At 39.6% G+C, this 15,840-nt stretch overlaps 1 protein-coding gene across 1 annotated transcript in view; it reads right to left on the bottom strand.

Moving 5' to 3' along the window:
- LOC117760528 (inactive N-acetylated-alpha-linked acidic dipeptidase-like protein 2) overlaps positions 1-15,840 on the bottom strand; it is a 473,414-nt gene that overhangs the window by 131,377 nt on the left and 326,197 nt on the right. The window contains exons 13-14 of the mRNA XM_034583636.1: positions 8,339-8,526; positions 7,402-7,530 (exon numbers count right to left, since the gene is read on the bottom strand). Of these exons, the coding sequence (XP_034439527.1) occupies positions 7,402-7,530; positions 8,339-8,526 (317 nt within the window). The remainder of the gene's footprint in view (positions 1-7,401; positions 7,531-8,338; positions 8,527-15,840) is intronic.

The raw sequence follows: 15,840 nt of genomic DNA, 5'->3' as shown, positions 1-15,840 counted from the left end.
CTTATCATTCTTGACTTACTTAAGGGAATTGCAAGTAGGGTGAATTCAAATAATCTGGGTTTGCCATTTTGACTTCTGTTACTTAATCTGATATCTGTTTTGCACATTAGATTAACATATCATACCTTTTCTGTAATACTAAAGATTGTTTTGTATTTTGAAATTAGCATTAATTCATAATAGCATGTAAACATATTTTTTCATAAAGAACCCTTGCCTATAAAGAAACTGTCAAAATAATTGAAAACATTCTAATGAAGGTGTATCACACTTTTTAAAAATCAATTAAAATTCAATGAACAACAAGCAAAAGTAACAATAACGGATCAATCATTCTATTGGGGATACTCGGGAAACAAACAGTTGAGGGACCATCATCATCCATCAGCCCATTGTCTTCTCCACGTGTTTGGTTAAACCAATGGCTGCAGACCACAGGACAGACTCAGTGCTTGTTGGATCATCTCTGTCCTAGAGAGCAAACTGATTATGTGCTAGTTAGTTAACCAGAAATGGGGAAAAAAAGGAAATAAACAAACTGGAGCTTTGGTGTCCCAGATTACCCGAATTCGCCCTATGCCCTGTTTATGGTCTGTGCTCTAAAATACAGGACTATATGTGAATATTGTAGAAACACGTGGGTGTGGTGGAGAATGAAAGGGAGAAAGTAAGAGGGACAAGATGAGGGTGGGACAGACACACTAGGAGACACTTGTCTACTGCAGCATAAAGCTGTAGATGATTTAGGAAACGCTGTGCTATTAATATGTTCCTCAAATTGTAGCGGAGATTTAATTTATCACTCTGGGTATGGACCGTGGTGTGGATCCAACAGACACTTGTGTGTAATGGGTAACAAATTCAACTTTTGATTCATGGGGAGATAATTAAGGCCACCAGTGTGGTTAGCAGGAGCGTGTTTCACAGCTCATCAATATATCATCAGCGGTATCTACCTACAGTGTGTGTGTGCTCACCCCATCGTAACAGTGGCTGGGAAATCTCTAATCACATTCATCAGCATGCCAGTGGATGGGTTATGATATGATGTATGCGATGAGCTTGTATATACATGGGCTCACAAACTGACAGTGACATCATTCATTGAGGTTTGATGATGACCCAGAGACTCATAGGGAAGGAGCCGCTAAACGAGAACAATTATTGGTTAGTTCACAAATGAACTGTAAAACCTTTGAAAATGTGTTTTGTTAATATCAAATGTTCATGTTAATACTGAAGTCTGGAAACAAAATTCAACAATTAAAACCTAAAAAACTAACCACACAACTATTATGAGCTTTTTCACGAATTCCTTGTTGGTGCATGGGAATACATGACATCACTTTTATCCAGCTAGGCCCCAAGAACCATTGAGAAAAACAACCAGTCAAAAACATAATAAACACACAGAAAATCAGAATCTCAAATGATGAATTATAAAACAAACGTCGGCAGATTATTTTACATTTATTTTACAAGTCCCTTCATGGGGAAAGAAGGGTAGCTTCCATCAGTGCTCATTTCAAGACTGAAAGTGTCCCTAAATCTCTCTATACACACACAACTAATAGGTCAACAAGGCATCTGCCTTATCAATAATACAAGTCATATCTAAATGAAGCTAAGAAATGCTTCCTGTCCAGAGGTTCTGCAGAGATTCTGCCAAAGCATCTCTGGCAGCTCAACAGTCCAGTGCATTCTGGTTGTTCATCACCTTGTTAAGTTAGGATATTCGATAACCTTGATCAGGACTAGGTGCTTGACAGAAGCGAAGAGTACCAGAAGACAAGAAATGTCCACACACAAGTTGAGGCTCCCACAAACTTTTCAATTAACTCTCAGGTATCATTTGAAGAAATTCGACTGGTCTGAAGAAGGGACGGTGCCCGACTTCAGGAAACACACCTTCGCCATTGCCAACAGTCCTCTTATGAATCTTACATCTGCTAGGTCAGCATTTTTATTTGGATGTGCACCAAATTGTACACACTCATAGATCAGTCCCCTAATTATGCCAGATATTTTTTCCATCAAGATCAAATCTGTGTATTATTCTCAGTGAAAATACTCCCTACATTGATGAAGTGATGACATAAAAAAATCCTGGAACCTAGGTTCTTTCTTGGCTCATGTTCCATCGTAGTTTCATGTAAATTTGTTGGAAGTGTTTTTTTGCGTAATACTGCTGATAAACAAACAGGGACAAGAACATAGCTTCCTTGGCAGAGGCACAAGGCAGAGAAGAGAAAAGAGTCTCTACATTTTGAGTGAAACAGAGACAGAACTCAAAACATGAGACAGGTTTTACTTTTTCCAACACACACACAGATATGTATAGCGTGTGCTCCACATGAACATTGCAGAAGAGGTGGCAGTATGGAATCATGTCACACTGACTTAAGGCTATGGTAGCATGTACTATAAACAACTTTGGTCTCCAGTGCTGAGAGGGGATTAAATCACACCACGATAACTGACTAAACCCCGTGACCATTTCTCGGGGAGAGGGACAATGAAGGATTGGCCGCCCTGGTCTTTTTTTCAGTCTAACAATACACTGTCCACTAGTGACCATTTGTTTTCAAACGGAGGATCCTGCTGCAAGCCACCCACACTGCGACTGGAGACCAGACACACATGCATCTATGGAACAGTACCCAATTAAAGCACAAGATCTTCTTCATTTGTTCTGTATTCTTCTGGCCACCAGAGCTCCCCTTGTTTCTCATCCTGTTGCCTTCTTTCTGTTCATCTACCCCCCCTGTTGCCCCCCACCCCTTCCTGGTGTAAATCTCCTACAAAAAGAGCATCTAGTTTTGATATAATTGGTTCCCAAGCACCCATTCCAAAACTATCAGTGCAGTAGCATCTTGATTCGGAAGACAGGTCCCTGCAAAGTAAGATAAGTAGGGAAGCATTACGGCCGTTGCACAAACATAATTAATGACATGTTTAGACCTGTTTCTAAATATTGGGAGGTGGGGAGCGTACCTCAGGCAGCTCAGAGACTGTTGTGATGATGAATAGAGTGATAGAGTGTGCCAGGGACAGCTGCCACTGAACGGACAATTAGATACAACGAGACGAGACGAGAGGGTAAATAAAGAGTAAACACAACACAAAGGGATGTTTTCAGGATTCTCTGGTTTGTTCAGTCTCACTTTGTCGAGCTTAAATGATGCATCGTGGCCCTTTTGATTTGTTTCCATATCAAAACACTCTGCTGGTTGGAACGTTAAAGGTTGAAAACGCGATGCATAAGTGGCTACATGGAAACATTGGAGCAATCGGCTATAACTTCCTAGAATGGTAATGGATCATTTATGACCTCTGCACAAAAATACTCCTAACTGCTAACCCTAACCCTTTAAGAGACAAAAATAATACACACAAAGTTGGAATGGCACTTGTTACTTGTCAAATGCAAAACATATTATACAGTATTTAAAATATGCTATGGTGCAAAATGCTAATAAAAAATACTTCTTATACATGAAGAGTAAATTGGTTGTTAAACATTTCTTTAAAGCATCCACTGTCAATTTGTTTATAATTAGAAGTAGAGCCCATACCAACTCCAAGGCCCAGCCGTCCATTCAAATTCAATCAAGCTGCACCACATTTTCCACTTTCATAGATTAGTTCCCTAAATGGACCAGATTTTTTTCATCTAGGTCTATGAATTATTCTCTGGGAAAAAGGAGGAAATTCTTTATCTCACAATTCATAATAATTTGATCCGTCACCTACATTCAAATGTAATGGCTTTGTTCCTGATCCTTTAGGCAGCTGTTTTCAGTGACGAACCTACAGTACGCTGCCTCCTTTTCACCAAACAACAGGGAATATTCTACAAATCTCCCTCAGGAGTTGGTCGAGACCGAGGACAGAAGGCAAACAGAGTGAATGCTGGACTTGCATTGATCAGGTGGATGGAAGCAAATCTCCAACTCTATGGTAATGTTGTTCTGTATCAGTTGAGTTTCTAAATAAGCACCTGTTTGATTGGGAATTTAAAATCAAATCACCAAGGTGAATACGCTTGTGTTTATAGCTGGTTTCTACTGCCCCCTGTGGTCACAGAAAGCAGTTACATTAGGTTTTCGAAGTAGGGATTCAGAATTATCAGGCAGAAGCTCTGACACGATTGTGTGCAAACAAAATTCAGTACCTATGGGAGTCATTACAGATCAGGTGAAGATAATATTATAGCTGTAATAACTGTATACCACACTGATAAGTGTCTCTTACTTCTTTCAGTGCGGATTGGTGAGCAAAGTTGTGGCAGCAGAAAAGAACACAATGCTGGAGCTGCTGCACAAAGAAGTCTGACAGAATGAATGAATACGATAGAGAAAGCGGAGCAGAAGCAGAAGCCCCAAATATGCTCACACATTGTCAGAGGTTTTTTTTCCTGTTTCATTACGGAACATCAAAAGTTGAAGTTACTTTCTCTCAGTCTCCTTTTCCCTTCCTCTCTTTATACAGCTATGGCAGAGGCTGTCTGTAGCTTCATTAGAGCTGAATGTCACAGGTAGCTTTTCCTCCTAATTAGTTAGTTTATGGTAGAGCAGAGGAATAAAGGGACCTCGCACAGTACTATCCGTCCATTCGTGACCCCTTGTACCTGCCGAGGCGCCCGGCAGGAACACGAGTCATCCCTGAGGATGGAAGACTTACCTAAAGACACAAATAAAAAAATACTGTATTGCGTAACCCGGAGAGACGCAGAGAGATGGCAGAGGCGAGGTGAGAGGGAGGTTTTAATGAGGGAAATGGAAGGGTGGGGGGGATGCGGCACTTGCTGCTAATGAAAGGAAATATTAGGAGGTGATAGGAGAGACAGCAAGGTGGCGAGAAAGGGATGTAGCGCTTAAGGGAGATGTGAAAGAACATGAAAACGGAGCAGGAGGTAGTGGAGGAAGAGGAGGAAGGAAATAACAGTGACAGTGAGGTGTTTTCTTTTTCAAAAGGGAAAGTTTTAAAAGTTTAAAGAGATGGTAGAAGTTGTGAAGAAGGTTTGGAGGATGAGTCATAGAACTACACTTCATCAGTAGAATGGCCTCAACACTTTGTGAGAATGTGAAGTGTGGGAAGTGAAGAGAGTGGACTTAGCGGCCATCATACCGAGAGTGTTGTCCTCCCCCTCTCACAGAATAGGTGACATACTTTAAAGAGTTAAAGCCCCTTTTGTTGTGGCTGGTCACTGATGTACTAACATGTTATGAAACTGTGACTGCTGCACAGTGTGAGAATTAAAACGAGTTTGTCAGTAAAACAGTTATATAGAGAGATCACAGTGAGAAAGAAAAGGAGCTCAGAAGATCTCAGCCAGACAATTAGCCGGCAACCAACAGAAACAGTGGTAAACAATGTCAATTACAGTGAGATTAGTTTCTACACCCTAATTAGAATACATTATTGTATTATATAAAAATAAATAAATATATTGTTAAAGTGCAATAAGTTGGGTTTGATACCAAAATCCAGTTCCTACTTGTCCAGTACCTACCAGACTGAATCACAACATAGATTTCGGTGACTCATTAGCTCCGTCCTGAAATAACTTCCCTGCTTACAGACAACATAAACATCCCAGCACATGCCGAGTCAGCAATACTCTTAACTCTGGTGGTGACACACTCTCGATATGGCTCTGGTAGCACATAACGTTAGCCTACAGTTAGCTAGTAGCTACCCCAAACTCGTCGGCAATACAGCAAAAGGCCTGAACCTTAAAAGTTGAAAGTGTGGCTGTATTTCATGCCAAAGGCCAGTGGGACGTGTAGTAAATGTTTGAAAACAATTCAGATCTAATAAAGGACCAGGCGATGCATTTAATACATTTAAATGCAGTGGGATGCTCCGTGTTTGACTGCTTGCGTGACCCCATGGCATGCACATCAGCTGTCAGTGTGGGCGTGTTTGAGTGAACCTTAAACTGATAACATATAAAATTCCGCTTAGCAAGATAAAAGCATCCTTTTGTGCTTTTTTTTTAAGAAAAAAGTATTGTATCGGTTCTGGCAGGGTTTAGGCAGCAGAACCCCTTTAAAAGTATTGATTTATTATTGGTATCGGAGAAAGTCCAAACGATACCCAGCCATTGCAATAAGTATTATTAAACTGTAATATTGGTCACAATTGCTCAATCTATAGACACTCGGATTTCTTAATATTTCCATGTATTCTCTGTGAATCTGCAATGAGTTGTTCTAATGGCAGTAATGCTGACTGTTCCTTTACTTCCCTGTGACCACTCACATGTATTTTTCTACATGAATCCTAAACTGTGGAAAAAATACAACTGAGCCCCCAAAAATCCACCCAGTCATCAGCGCCAAGTGTAAAGCTCAGATTGACCAGCATCATAAAGCAGCAAGCCAGTGAAACGGAGGCGACTCCCTACCTCTGAAGCAGTCATGAAGTCTGATTCACTGTCTGCTGCTTGATTATTTATAGTCCTTCAGTCCGTAAGGGTCTGTGGACCCTTAAAGGATTATAAATCATCGAGGGATGGTGGATCAAACTTAAGGAACCGATTAAAAAAAATCGAAGGGGTTTGATTGTTGTTCCTCTCTATGTTGAAAACATGGCCCCATGAGCGTCTGAAGGAAGCTGGACAGAGAAAAGGTAAATATAGTGAGATAGCTCTGGCCTTGAGCATTAGGGATAAATCATTTTTGTTCCACCCACTTCAAATCAAAATGTGATCAGTTAATGCACATGCCACTTTCTAAACAATCACACGTGGCTATGGGGGCTTCAGTTCTTTTGAGAATAGGAAATTCAACTGAATTTATATTCAACAGTTGCGTCTTTGTGACTCAGATGAAATGCAACATTTTCTCTGCTGGATGTCTGAAGCATGTAATCAGTTCAATCTCATGTTTCATAGCAATTCTTGATTACCTGGGGATATTAAGATCAACCAATGATTGATTTTTTTTCATGGTAAATGGTCTGTATTCATAAACTTAATCTTGATAATCACTCAAAGTGCTTTACAGTACAGTTTTGTCATTCGCCTGTTCACACACACATTCATACATGTGCAGGACTATCTCTATCACTCATACACTGCCGGCAATTTGGGTTTCAATGTCTTGCCCAATAACTCCTCGGTACCTCGAACAGAGTATCGAACCACCAACCTAGTTAATGATCGACCCACTCTATCCCCTTAGCCCCTTACACCAACCTTTTGGTCAGGTTCACAATAAAATATACCAGGAATCATCTTGGCCAGTTGTGTTAGAAGCCATAAAAGTGTCAGTGGTGGTATTTTTAATTGTGATACAGACACAGATAGTCTTTTTAAAGTGTGCATTTGGAGTGGTTCGCAGGGATTTTAGGTGCAGCAGCAGTGGCAGCACTAGGAGCTGCAGTAATAATTACCCTCTGTATGTCGGAGGTGAGTTGCAGCAGAGTCGGTGAAGCTGCAGCTCTCAGAGTCTCTGTCCCTCTGACTGGAGAGTTCAGACTGACGTAGGCCACTGCACTGCTCTGCAGGACAACACTGTTATCCTGCGGGGGGGGGGGGGGGGGGAAACACACACACAGAGGGGTTATCATCATTTTACTCCAACTCGTTCCCAATTGTATAATTGTCATACTCATCTTCTCTTCATTATCTCAAATCCACAAAAAGTTTATTTTTCAGTTTTAAGTATGACATCATTGTCCTTGGCAGTTCTGCCTGTGCTGCCAGTCTAATTTAATGTCATTAAATACATCAGATTAAAAATAACATTTACAGTTTTATCACACATATCTAGGGAATAATTGTGCAAGCATCAGTGTGATTATTTATTCTAATTTTAAAGGCAGCTGTTGTCAGTCAAACTGTACTGTTATGTGGGAATAAGAACAAATTTAAATGAATAGTCAATCATAAATGAGACATACTCTATCAAAATAACAGTGTGATGGCAGCTGTGGTGTGCAACCTGCTGTGAAAGCAAGTCTGTCTGGGAACACAAATATAAAAGGAACACTTTTTTTCTCCTGTAATTGTTAATTGTGGCTATTTCCATTCACATTTGAAAAATTATACCCAAGGTTCAGTCAAAATTAGTTTTGTATTCACAAGCTCGAAGCTGCAAGGAACCAACTGTAGCCTTTATATTAATGGCTGATAAACTTCTAACAAGCCCACATACATCATGTCTGAGAGAGAAGAAACAGCATATGCTGTATTATGGTATAGTAAACATGTGTTTCCAGTGACTATTTCATTTCTTGTGCTCTAACATCAGCTTAAATCACTCCAGAAGCCACCAACGTTGACCTCTAAGCTGACATTTATAAGGCAGATGCTCTCGTGCTTGCTGACCTTTCCCCACTCGTAGGACCCAATGTTTCCCAGGGCTGAGCCTCCCCACGAGCAAAACACAGTGGTACGGTCCGGTACCCATCCTTGTTTGGTCTGCTCTGTCAGGGCCGCGATGAGCTGATTCATGATAGCTGAGGCCCCGCCTCTCTGGTCACTGTCGTGGCGACTGCCAACCAGCACGTAGCGATCTGGAGATAAAAATAAATAAAATACAGTCATACCTATGTATAGTACCACAGTATACTGCTACTTTTATCCATATTAATTACATGACGAATAGTACAGTTGTCATAATGAGAAATCCAGCTGTGTTTGGGGGGTTTCCTGGCATTTCTCTTTTAACCATACTTGTGGCAGAAGTCATGTTGGCTTAGTCAGAACATATAACATTTTGTGATCCCCAAAAAATGTAAACATTTAATATGAAATGTGGATATGAAACTAATGACTCCTTCAATATAGGAGAGACAGTAAAGATTAAATTATAAGGCCTACAGAGGAGGGTCAGTGTCCACTTCATTTTTATTTGTTTTTGGACATGTTACGTGACATGATGACTGTGCATCTGATAAATAAGAGTGTATTAGACACAGTTTTCAAAATACTCTAGATATTTTATGTACTGCAACTTCTGAGGTTTGGTGTCTTCGGTGGATCTTAACAAAAACGTCTCTAAAGCAATTAGAGAAACATTTAACAAACAATTTTTCACAGATTGGATTTAAAAGTTTCTATAAATAATGAAACAAATATAATAGATGGCTTAACTGTTTAATAAAACAACATTACACTGTCTCATTTAGTTCATTTTAGCAGACTGATGGAGATGGATATTGTATTTTTTGACCCACACCTCAATTATGTGCAACAAGTTAAGCCAATATAATAATTTAGCCTTATATAGTTTTCTTGCATTATTACATTTTTTTTAAATCTCTCCTCAATTCTTTTATTAGCCAAGTTAACAAACCTAAATAGTTGTCCACACAATAACACAAAATCCCATCTCAACATGTGTCCCAACACAGAGGGTTTATTTCCAATTCTTGTCAAAGCAGGTGAAGTTCTGTCAAACTAATAGGTGCATGGCGAGGAAGCAGGTCTGGCGGAAGAGGCCCAGGTATAGAGAGGGTGGAAATTGATAAAAAATGGCTGCAGCCTCACAGCAAGATGCAAAATACGCTGCTGCTATTACAGAGCAGCAACTGTGCGTCTACCCACTCGGATTATCAAAATGTGAGCTATACAAAGCTTTTAAAAGATATACAATAACATACAGAGCATTGAATTATTATAATAATACAAAAAACTTGTTGAGGATTCAGTCAACCGAACCGCCAGAGTGCTTTTACTTTGAAATTCTTACAGGAAGTGTTGCAAATATTTATGTTTTCAACAAATAGACCTGAAAGTGTGTTGGGAGATCATCTTCACTGTGAACTGTGTGTGGTGTGCAGATAAAATAGGCGAGACCTTGACTTTCCAGAAGAGCAGCGTCGCTCACGCAGGCAGTCTGGTCGCTGTTACCTTATAGAATGGGCGCCTCAATGAACGATGAAATGATCCTGGCATAACCTTCACCTAATTCTAAACCTAAAAGTAAGTCTTACACCTCAAACACTGTTGTTACTGACTTGACCTCTTCCTGGAGTCAGATCCAGGATTGCGGCCAGGTCGTGGATTGAGGTGGCATCTGAGTGTGGATCCTGATTACAACTAGACTGTGTAGATATAGAATAGGACTACTCACATCTACTACTAATACTAGCAACATGTCTATTATTACAATTGATAAATAACCCCCTTCATTTATGTTAGACACTGTCTCTTCTCGTGAATGTTGTAAAAAATTGTATTAGTTGTTGTGCTCTGTAAAACGTGACAACTACTGCACTGACGTTTCTACGTTTTATTCCCTGTTAAAGTGGTTTTCCTTTTTCTTTGATTTATTGATTTAAACAGATTAAAAACTGAACTGTCTGGTGATAGCTTTGGATCTTGTTCCATTTAACTCCAAGGACACATCTGATCACAAAAAGTGACAGTCACGTGTTTTTTTTCTAGTTTGAAACTATGGCAGCGTACATTTGTTGACATTTTTACAGAGGTCATAGTGTCAAGAGCAGCAATACTTTCTGAATAATGAAGAGAAAATTAAAAAGTTCAACAGCATAACTCAGTAAACTATCAGAAAAAATGATATTTAAACAGTGTTTTCCAAGGAAACACTCCTCCACTCTAACACATACAGAAACACACAAACACGAATGCTCCAGGCTTCTCTTTGAGAAATGCCTTACATTTTCTACAAAGGCCCTACGTCGAGTGTGGCTGCACAAAGCAGCTTCCTGCAGGGGAAGAGAAGAACAGAGCAAACCTCGTCGCTCCAACACGGAGCACTGATGACTCCGAGTGAGAAAAGAGCTGCTCAGAGAAGCCTGCGAGCTTCGCCTGAGAATCTGACAACATGTTATTGTACTGCGAGAAGCTGTAAATCACATGAGCAACCATAACCGTAAACTGCTTCGAATCAGTCAAATGTAAAAGTGCAATTAACTTTATTTGAATTTAGAATAGATTAAACACACTGAAGACAAAATGATGCTTTGATAAAAAAAAAACACTTATCCATGAAATAAAAAAAACACACCTGAGGGCAGATGCATACAATGCAATGCTGACCAATTCATATTGTAAAAATCACATTTCATTAAGATTAAATGTTGTCAGTTACACTGTATGATGACAACTTATCAATCTAACTAAGCTTTAGGTCCATAGTTGTGTAGAATGCAGAGTTATCTGGAATTTTTTTCTGAACTATGGATAATGTCACTTCCTGACTTCCTTGCGACTTCTTCATGTCACTTTTCATACAACGTCATTTTACGAGGAATCGTTTCCCAACCAATGCAGAGACATCTTAGACCTTTGGCCTTTGACCAATCAGCTGCAAAAGTTAATCATCTAGAGAAATCCTCCCAAGACACATGTTTTTTTTATCTCTCCACTCTGTTATCCAGAGCTTCATGACACATTTGCTACCAATGTATCCGATTGATTGTCAGTCAAGGACTCAGTAGAATTTGTTCAGCTCCAGTTTGTGCGTATGTAAATATGCATGCAGTGGATATAACAGATGTAATGTCTCTGTAGGCTGCAACATGTTACAGTACAGCTCTTAGAGCTGAAACGATCAGACAACGCTTCTGTTCTGACGTGGGGAGTGAGGGAGTTAGATGCTCCTCTATGAACAAACACCTTGACATTTAACAGCCACCCACTGAAGTCAATTTAGTCAAGCTACTACTCACATAACAATGAAAATATCAAACTCTTTTTCTCAATTCAAAAAGTTATACAACTATTGCTCTCGAATTGTATTGCTTCAGCAATTTCCCCCAACAAAATGAGAGCTGTTTCAAATTTGCAAAGATCCTCTCTGGTGTGGCCAATAAGCAAATATCCGGATTCCAGTGGTGATAGCCTGCTGTACTAGGAAGGTGGCATTTTTTGATGAGTGACCCGGTGTCATTATTTAGTAAATAGTTAATGGTCAGGAGTTTGGAAAAAATATGTATGAGGTCGTACGAGAGACTGCAATATCATTTAGAGCACCTTGAATGTGTCCTCTATGTGTAACCAACCAATGCACTTCCTACGTTTCTTATTTCTCAGCCAAGTTTACACAACAGCTGCTACAAACTTTCAATCCAGAACATATTCCACCGTGAGTTAACATTCAGCATTGATAACCACTATTTTACTGTTTGTGTGCCAGTTCCATTGGGCTGCTTTGGGTCAAACAACAGGGCTGCTTACATCTGCATTTTCAAGTTTTATTGTTATGCTGCTTATTGATGTACAGCAATGAAAACAACATCAAAAATAAATATATTGCGTGATAGTGAAGCATTTTCATGCAAATTGGCACCCTACATTATTGTGGGCTGAATGACTCAAAGCCTTTGCGAACAGCATGAATATTCATTCTGTTTAGGATCGAGACAAATGAGCGTGGAACAGCCATGATCAAATGCCAACAACCAGTGAAAGGGTGGCTCCTTCCAGAGATTTGTGGCCCATAATATCTGTTTTAGTGGCCCATTATGGCTGCCTAATATCACACTGTAAATCAGCAAGGTAATTTTCCACCAGTGACTGGGCTGGACAGGTACGGTAGCGATGCGCTGCTACGAGTGGAGAGAAGGGCAGGTGAGGGGGACACATGTGGGGGCGAGGCAAGGGCACGATGAAGGGTCTTCTCTGCAGAGGGATCATTTAAAGAGATAAGGACAGAAACAGCTGACTGAGGGGTTAGTTTGCCATTTAAATATTAATAGGACATAATATGTTAGGAAACGACCCGAGCTGGAAAATGAGTCCATTTAAAACATGTCCCTGTATGTTACTACCCAAATTGTTCAGTCTTTTCTTGACTGATAATGAAACATTTTATCTTTATCACACTTGTCCCTCAAATATCCCATAAATGGACAATGACTGAAGAAGCTCTGACCTGAAATAAACTACTAAAAGACAGAGAAACCAAGAGACTGCAGACACATAAAAGCTGGGTAAGCTATTCTTGACAACAGTGGATCAAGTGTGTCAGAACAAATCAAAGACTGTAAACAAAGATAGACCACACGTCTCCACCTCAGGCGTCTGTCTCAGCTGTCAATCATGATCAAATTGGACCCATTTTTGTTGCATCAAATATCTAATTAAAACCCCAAATTAGTAGAAACATGAACTCTTGAGCGTACATCAGTGTGATAAGAGCTAAGTAAAATGACAGGAAATAGCTTTTCATGTCCCATCAGTTAACAAGGAGGTGGTGGGGCATATGACCTATACTGCAAACAGCCACCAGGAGGCAATCCAGATACTTTGTCTCCACTTTTGGGAATCTGTCATATTGTTCATCCCTACATAGCCCACAGTCTATGTTACAAATGATCATGGATGCTGGATGATGAGGGGGTTGCAACACCCCCTACTCACAAGGGGCTGTAACTTCAAGGCAAAAAAAAAGTCCAAAATAAATTGATGACAAAAATAATAATTGCATTTGGAAAGTAATGCAAACTGTTGCTTTTTAGCATCCTTTTATTAACTCAAAGATAAATAAATACAAAAACTATTAACTTAATTTACCAGCACTTTCTTCCGGTGTCCATTTTTTCCGATCAGTCTTTCGTGTGCGTCTCACCGTCCCTCTGATCGGCAGCTCTGCTGCTGCCTTTTGTACCAGAGGATCAATCAGGTAACAGCCCCGAGTTGTGCTGATCGATCCTCTGGTACAGGCGGAGGTGCTCTGAGCCACCTCTGTGCCCACCGTTACTTTTTGAAAGCGGCATAGTAGTAGGTCTTACGTTGTATATGTTTGTACAATGTTTAGTGTATTTTCTGTGTATCTGAAAATGTAGACTGTGCCAAAGATAACTCAGTCAACAATGTATCAACCTCTGAGGAAGAAAAAACTTTCCTATTTCCTGTGTGAACTGTCCATAACTGAATATGGTTCTAAGCTGTGGGGACATACAGCAGGTTTTCTTTCTGTTGTGTAAATGCTGTAATCACAAATAGCATGCTGCTGCATAGCATGTACAATGACGTCATTATACAGACTTCCTCTCTGCACCTCCATCTCTAACTGACATCCTACGCCGCTGCGTGATCCTGCAGAGAAATGATTCACTTGACTTGGTGCGTTCACACTAAAATGAGTTCAATGCTTTGCCATTTTGTCATCAGGGCTGCAACCTACAATTATTTGAATAAATCATTTAAATTACTTAAATCAAATGATTAACTCAACATTTATATTTAAATGATTTAATCTAAAAAAATGAAAATGCCCATCACAGCAAGGTAACATATGTGAAAAGCTTATTTTTGTTCATCTAGCAAAGACCCATAGAGTTTCAATTCACCATCACGACAATAATACTATGAATAATTTACAAGAATGCAAAATGAAATTGGTGAACCCATTGTCAAACGTGTTACTAGTCAAATAAGAAACTAAGATGTAGTTGCTGCAGTACATAGAAAGTAATCTGAATATTGAGCCACATGCTTCTAAGCCACCACACACATTCAAACACTTGACAATCACAGACCCTGAATGTATAAAACTGCGCCCACGCTCCCTCAGTATCAGGTAAGCTTAGAAGCCTCTGAAGCCATTAGCATGCTAATGTCTTTTGTAGGTTGTGATGTGCCTTATTTTAATATAAATACAGTAGGATTGAGACCATGCAGTTTGTCATAATGGGATATGCCACAAACCGCTCTTCTCGTCTCAGCGGAAAGTGACTCAGCGGTCTGATCGTGATGATCAGAGAGCAATGAGTCACTCCAGTCTCCTTCTCTGTGTGACCTCCACCTTCAGAGTGCTGCTATATGTTTTCTAACTGAATTACTTTGACTTGATTGATCTGTTGCACAGGCCAGTATGACTAATACAGCAAAATCCAAGACGCCTAAAGGATAAGAGTTTAGTAGAATAAAGTGAAAGTAAATTGTACCATTCAATATTGAAGCAGTAAATTAATTTGAAACTGGAAATGTCAGGGCAGAATAAAGCTGGTCTTTTGCAGAATAATGAACAAAGGGCCATTCATCAAATGAAGAAATTCAAAGTAAATACAATCGAAATCCATAAACCTGAAATGTTTGAAGATGCAGCATGAGATCAAAACATCCGTTCACTGACAGCTGACACAAAGTCTCATTTCATTCAAGACAAAGAGAAAATATATATTCATTGACAAATAATGGATTTATCATAATGATAAAGGGACCAAACCTAAATAAGAAGTATCTTTGAAATGTTAATCTATTTATTTATAGAGTCAAAACTTCTTTTTCCAGTATTAATGACCTTTACAGAGTGACATATTAATATTTTCATATAACAAAAATAGATGTGCATGTGTTCAAGTTGCAGAACAGTCGCAGTTTGATTTGGTTGGGTTTAGGTGTGGTTGTAATAATAAACACGTTGTTTAATTGTGGACCAGTTAAGGAATAGAAAAAATATAATTTGCAATTGGTTTCACATGTAAGAACAACTGTGGTCTCCTGTGTCACAGCCACACGGGGTTCCCCACAGAGGTAGGAGGCGTAATTCTCAGAGGGAAATGTTACAGGATCTTACACAAACATGACGTTTAGAGTAAGAAGCTGTGACATCAGCTATGAAAATTGACATGCTAAAAAGAATGACAGAGAAATGACAGTGTTGTTGTAGTTCAGCAGGAGCACTACTTGCTTTTTCAGCTTGTATACTGTTTGTTTGCTAAACCTTTGAATGAGCAGTATATGTGTGAAGTGTAAGATGGTGAGTTTAATGCTATATGTGCATATTGTACATAACACGCATTGTATGGTGCAATGAGATTTGCAAGATTTCAGACTCCCACGGCTTATTTGATGACATGTACAAATACTGACAGCACATTTTGGTGAGAGATAAACTGGTGGTCTCAGAC

Source organism: Hippoglossus hippoglossus, chromosome 4 (assembly GCF_009819705.1).
Source record: "Hippoglossus hippoglossus isolate fHipHip1 chromosome 4, fHipHip1.pri, whole genome shotgun sequence".
Taxonomy (NCBI): Eukaryota; Metazoa; Chordata; class Actinopteri; order Pleuronectiformes; family Pleuronectidae; genus Hippoglossus; species Hippoglossus hippoglossus.
The sequence above is the reverse complement of the archived record's forward strand: the minus strand, read 5'-3'. Positions and strand labels throughout refer to the sequence as shown.